The sequence below is a fragment of the Calliphora vicina genome, chromosome 4, assembly GCF_958450345.1.
Source record: "Calliphora vicina chromosome 4, idCalVici1.1, whole genome shotgun sequence".
Classification (NCBI taxonomy): Eukaryota; Metazoa; Arthropoda; class Insecta; order Diptera; family Calliphoridae; genus Calliphora; species Calliphora vicina.
In genome coordinates, this window is record NC_088783.1 from 2,648,776 (window position 1) to 2,655,115 (window position 6,340).

The following is a 6,340-nucleotide window of genomic DNA, read 5'->3' on the forward strand; positions in this document are numbered from 1 at the left end:
AAATTTAAATTTGTTTGTAGTTTTTGGTTACAGCCGTACTTAAATTTCCAACCGGAAATCCTGATACATATGTTTTAAAATGTCTGCTAAAATGTAAAATTTCTTAACAAGTTGCAACATTACAAATTGTGTTGGAATCTTAAGCAGGGCTGTAAAAGTTACACATTTCATTCGTTTTGATTTTTTGTTAATATTAAGTGTAATAAATAAGTAGATTTGATTGTAGTTTTCTCTTTAAATGATTAAGAAGTAGGTATGTAGTTTGTAATTATTTTAATTATGTGAGTGAGTGAGTGAGTGTGTATGTTTTTATTTATATGAATTTGAATGGAGTGTTAACTATAGTTAGTGAATCTAGGTAAATAAAAACTAATTAATGTCCATATGTCTAATGTTACTAACTTGCAAAGCTCTCTTTCTCACTATTTACACTTGGGTCCCGTAATACTAGAGTGAAACAAATTCACCGCCTGTTTCCATATTCTTCGATCCAGCCTTATTTTGTGATACCGCTGACGTCGGCGTTGGGGATGACGATTGGCAGTCTTGTAGTTTAGTGGCTACTTTGGAGGCGGGAGTCTTTGTCAGCGGATTACCATCGTTGAACAGTGTTTCACTTTCTAGGCGTTCTTCGTCGGGCAAGGAGAGAGTCGAGTTGCCACTGGCCGTTATTCGTCTACCCATATTGTCGTATTTTAAGCACGCCGAACCATTTGCCGTTTTGTAGAGGGGTCTTAGGGGTGTGACATCTTTGGGCGGGCTGGTGCAGGCGGATGGTGGCTGTAAAGCTGTTGACATGCAACCTGAGCAAGGCTTGGAGGTAGCATTTGTTGAATGTTGGCCATGATGGCATTTCACTGATGGTGGAGGTGGCGGTGGTGGAAGGCCAATTAGATCGGTTTGGTGCTCTTGATAGCCTTGACTGTATGTTGTATCCAGGTTGTGGTAGGAGACGATTTCATCATGAGTGTAGAGATTGGTTTGTGGTAGCTGCTGTTGGTGCTGATGCTGCAAAGACGAATCCTTCTTGAGGATTCCTCTTCTCTGGTTATTGCGCGGCAGTGTGGCAAATGAATTAACATTAACGGAAGAGTGGTTGCCTACTATTGAAGACGAAGGTAATTGTTGTTGCTGCTGCTGTTGATGCTGCTGCAGTGATGGTGGTGGTGGCGACATCGCATCAGATCCATGAGAATTCATTTGCTTCGTGTTGCTTGTAGTCTGGGTAACAACTACTGATGACATGCCATTGTCCTGTAGTCTTTGGGGTATGTTCAATAAGTCCGGATACATGCTGATATCAGCTCCATCAAGCATGTCTTGAGTTACCGACACACTAATGAAGATATTGCCGTATGTTGGGTTCGTCACAATATTCGAACAGAACTCTGGTGGCGGTGGAAATACTCCAACATTCAGAGGAAATTCTTCTGATATATGATTGTTGTGTCCGTCTGATGTTACTGCAGATGCCATAGAAGTGGGGATACCGACTACACTACAGGATCCATCACTTACAGCCATTAATTGTTGTGGATGGTTGGACACATGGGATCCAGCATTACTAGTGGGTGGCATATGGGAATGATTATGTTGCATTTGCTGTTGATGCGACAACTGATGATGGGCTCCCATCATAAGGGCATGATGACCATGAACACTGGATCTATGATTATCCGACGAATGAATTTCAATTGGCTCAAAACCCATTACTGACTCTGCTTTGCTCATAGCCGTGGCAGTGCTGTGGTTGTTGTCTAGACAACTGTCTACTCTATCGTTAGTCGTGGTTGTGATGCTTAAATCTAGTAACTTTTTCTCTTGGTCGTTGAAACTAACACTGGGCTTGACGCCGGTTTTACTGGGATGTCGTCTTTGGCGGGTTGTTCGTTTGCATAGGCATGCCACAAATGAAATGAGAATCAGCAAAAACACAGTACCAAAAGTACCCATTATTAAACCGAAATACCAGAATGTTTCCGGCGTCTTGACGAGAACATGTTGTACAATTTCCGTAAGATAAATACTTATATTTTGAGAGCCCACTCCCACCACATTCGTGCCGGAACAAACATATGTGCCAGCATCTAAACTGGTCATATTAAACACAGTCAGGTTACTCCACAGTTTATCAGAAGCAATAGCTTCAGCTTCAAACATGACATTATCGCTGTCCAAGATTTTCCCATTCAGTTCCCAATAAATTTCCGGTAAAGGGTCCCCGTATATCAAGCAGCTAAACGTGACATTGCTACCAATCTCAATGTTCTGGACATCTTCATTATTGAATATCTCTACTTTGGGTGAACAGCCAAACTGATCTTCCTCGACATTATCCCAGGTTTTGTCTTTATGCTGTGGTGGTCCCTTACATAGCAGACTTTCGCTATACAACTTGCTATTGACATACCAGGTGCGAAATTTTCTCAATTTGCAATTACACTGCCAGGGATTCTCGTCCAAGACCAATGTCTTTAAGCTGGTCATATGCTGAAATACGTATTCACTTAGACTTTCCAGTAAATTATTTTTTAAATATAAAAACTCTAGCATATTAAGATTTGCCAATGCCATGGGATCTATATATGACAGCAGGCAATCATGCAAGTCAAGTGTTCTCAAGTGTGGCAATACCGGAAATTGATATGCCACCAATTTTTTAAGAGGATTTCCATTTAGATATAATATTCTTAAACGATCATTTCCCATAAATGTATCCTTGTCTAGCATTTCTATTCTATTGTCGGATAAATCGATTTCAACCAAAATCTTTAGATCCTTAAATGCCTCCTTGTGCACATACTGTACCTCAGACTTTTTCAAATATATTCTTTGTAAATTCAAGAGCTCTAGATTGGCAAATTCTTCCCGATTCAAATAGGGTATGTGATTATCGTTCAACACCAACACTTGCAGTTCAGTGCTCAACGTTGTTGGGATGGCAGTCAATTGTAATGAACTACAGATGGCCGATTTCTTTCCATTCGTCCATTTGCAGGTACAATTTGAGGCACATGACAGCGACCAATCATCGCACGCTACCAAGTGCAGCATCAAGGTAATATTAAGCGTAAAAGCAACTGTAACGAAATATACAACAAATAAAATTTTTTTAAAAACTCATTCAATTACAAAGTAATAATTATTCACTGTGTGTGTTGTAAAAATGCAAAATATTCATTCGAATCCTCTTGGAATTTTACTTACATAGGAAAACAAAGTATCTATATGATTTTATTTCTTTCGGTATTTTCATTTAAATTTAGCTACAAATTTTCAACTCTGTGAAATTCAAATTCTTCAAAGTTTTTTTTTAAAAATTTCATATAACAAAAATATCTCTCTCTTCTCACATACAAGTAGAATGTGAATTAAACACACTTGAAAGAGGTAGAGGAATAAAATTGCAATTCTAACACACTCTTCCAAAAACTCATAAATTTTTTATTATTTTTAATTGTCGTTGAGGAGTGTAGTGAAAGTGGTTTGAACACCAACACATGTAAACAAAATGTTTACAAATACATTCTTACAGTTAAGGTTTTATGACAGTAGACATTGGTTATTTTTGCAAGCGTTTCAGTTCTTGTTATTTTTCGTTTCATACTAAAAATATATTGTTGTTCCTGAATTTCTAAAATTAAAATTAGAAAAATTAATATTAATTTTAACTACAACGAACCAATGATAACACATTCAGAATTCTGGTTTGCCCCCTTAACAGGTTATTTGTTGTAAATTAAGCTGAACTTAAAATATTCTCAACCTAAATTTAAGTAGCAATACTATCCACGCTTTTTAGTGCTTTTTAAATATTTGTTCGAAATGAATACTTTGTTATTATTTATCGACATTTTTCTAACTTTTTATACCTACAATTCATGTGTCACCAAATGTGATTCAGCCGAAAAGCTTTTTCCCATTTTTTCGAAACATTATAAAAATTAAATTACAGAAAAATGTATTTAAAATTTTAAGTGTGTCCGTTTATACAATTTTTTTTACTAGTTTTACAGTTTTACTTGTATTTTAAAAATTCCGTTTTCGAAAACAGAAAATAGTAAAATCTAGCAAGCATTTTAAGAGGAAATATTTTTCAAGTGCTGGGTGTATAACTTAAATGCAGGATTCACAACAGATGGCATTTCTTTTGCACGATGTTTTTGTCTTTAATAACTTATATGTCATTTTGAAGGGTAATTTATTCGCCTTTAGTTATATTGTAAACAACCAAGTTTGTTTTTACTTTGAAAATTTCGAATTTTGTGCCAACAAGCGTCATATGCGAGAAGTTTTGATGTACTTTTTTAAATGTAAAACAAGTGCCGCTGAACCACTCCGATTGCTCACCGAATCTTATGGTGAATGTTTTCCAACGGTTTCGACGTGCTAGGAATGGTTTGTGCAGTTCAGAAGTGGAGATTTTGACAGATGAAACAAAAATCGCCCAGGCCAGCCAAAAAAGTTAGAAGACCAAAAATTGGAGTTTTATTTTTGACGTGAAAAATAAAACTCCTCAAATGACTTTTATTTTATGACGGAAAAAATAAAAGTCCTCAAATGAGTTTCTTTTATGACGGATATTTAAAACTCTTTTTTTAAGAGTTTCACACGAACTTTTATTTTTACGTTAAAAAATAACTGTTAACTGTGGAGTTAAGATCATTTTTTTAATATCACCATAGATTCTGAAAGAGCACGTCAATGCGAATCTATTGGCTTATAACAGTATATGTCTCTGTTGACTCTAACATAGTGATTTGTTGATTTCAAATTTTCTGCTATTAAATTTTTACTGCCATTTTGGGTATCAAATTAAAGAGAAGGGTTTTGCAATATCAGTAATATTTTAGAAACAAATAGTGAAATAAATGTTCTTAAAACATTGAATCCTGTAAAATCCTTGAGATTTTTCAATAAATTATTTTAAAAAAAAACACTAAAACTAAATATATCGTAATGGAGTACATCATTCTCACATTTATTTCTTTTAGCTCTTCTTATTTGTTTTTTATAAAAAAATTTAAAATCAAGTGTTTGAATTTGCACATTCTAACATATGCCTTTTTTAGACCAATGGAATGTTAACTTTCAAGGATATTAAAGGATGAACGTTTTTAAGGACATTTTTGACAGTTCTTAATTTGTATAAATTAAAACAAAGGTTTCTGTAGAGATGTCAAGATAATCCTCTTCCATTTGGAATGCATATGGCAGTATTAAAAAAGGAAGAAAATCAAAATTCACAGGTTTACTGTATGAAAAACTGAAATTGTAGTATGACTATATAAGCGTGTAGTTTCAAACGTATATAGTCTTTACCATGTGTTAAAAATAGGTTCCAATTTTCAAAAAAAATTAGTAAACGAAGAAGTTTTAAAAAGGATACATTCATCCTTTAACTCAACTTTCTTAAATAGTACTGGAAACTCAAAATCAACTACACTTTTATTTCACACAACTGGTGCCATCCTAGTGTATACATTTGTACGTGTTTCATTATTTTACGCTTTTAAAACAATGGACTCGTAATTATTTGCAATACATTGAAAGAATTTGCACGATTTTCGAAAATGGTGAAGTGTGCATAAATATGTCGAATGTAAAAGATAAATATTTATGTAAGTAAAAACAAAGAAAAAAAATGGTACTATCTAAAACTTACCTGACAAGCCAATTGCAACAGAATTTACTCTCATACTGATAACATTCGTATGAATCCTGATACCATTCAAGCGAAAATATTTATACTTTAAAGCATTTGCAGATTAAGCTACCAGATGGTGGCAGCAGTAGCACGAAATGTTGCAGTTGTTATTCTTGTTGTAGTAGTTCAGGTACTGATGCCAAATATGGGAGGCGCAACAAATTCAGTCACAAAACAAATAAAAAACCAACAACATTGCAACACTGCCAGAGATTTCGTTTGGTTTTTTTCTGATTTGTTTGTTTGATGGTAGAAGTAAAATCAAGCAAAAAAAAGTGGAATAAATTTTGCTGCAAGAGGGAATTGTGCCGTTGGGTCGTTAATAATAGCACCTACAAATGTAGCAGCTGTTGGTCCAATAGATGGTGATTATAAAATTTGTTTGTTTGTTTGCTTGCTTGCTTGCAACCAAAAGCAAAAAATCACAATTTGTGTGAAAAACTAAAAGAAAAAGTGACTGAGGTTTATTTAAAAGCGTCGAGGTGGCGTATTGAACGAAAAACAAATAAAATATATTCTTGAAAATATAAATTGAAGAGCACAAATGCTTCCGTTAGTAGCGCAACATACGGTTGTAGCTACCCAGGGTGGGGTTAAGAAGATGTATAGTCGTTACTTTGCAACGTTTTTAGT

The 6,340-nt window shown here is 34.8% G+C and overlaps 1 protein-coding gene across 1 annotated transcript; it reads right to left on the minus strand.

The window, feature by feature from the left end:
- Positions 1-447: 447 nt before the first annotated feature.
- Positions 448-5,699, minus strand: kek6 (kekkon 6). The gene is made up of 2 exons (XM_065507242.1): positions 5,666-5,699; positions 448-3,080 (listed from the first exon to the last, which is right to left on the minus strand). Exons 1-2 carry the CDS (start codon positions 5,697-5,699, stop codon positions 448-450), a joined length of 2,667 nt encoding a protein of 888 aa, XP_065363314.1.
- Between the last annotated feature and the right edge of the window lie 641 nt (positions 5,700-6,340).

Coding starts and splice junctions, on each gene's coding strand:
- kek6 (XM_065507242.1), bottom strand. CDS start 5,699: ATGAGAGTAAATTCTGTTGCAATTGGCTTGTCAG. Junction 3,081..5,665: donor TGTTGCAATTGGCTTGTCAG/GTAAGTTTTAGA, acceptor ATTTCGTTACAG/TTGCTTTTACGCTTAATATT.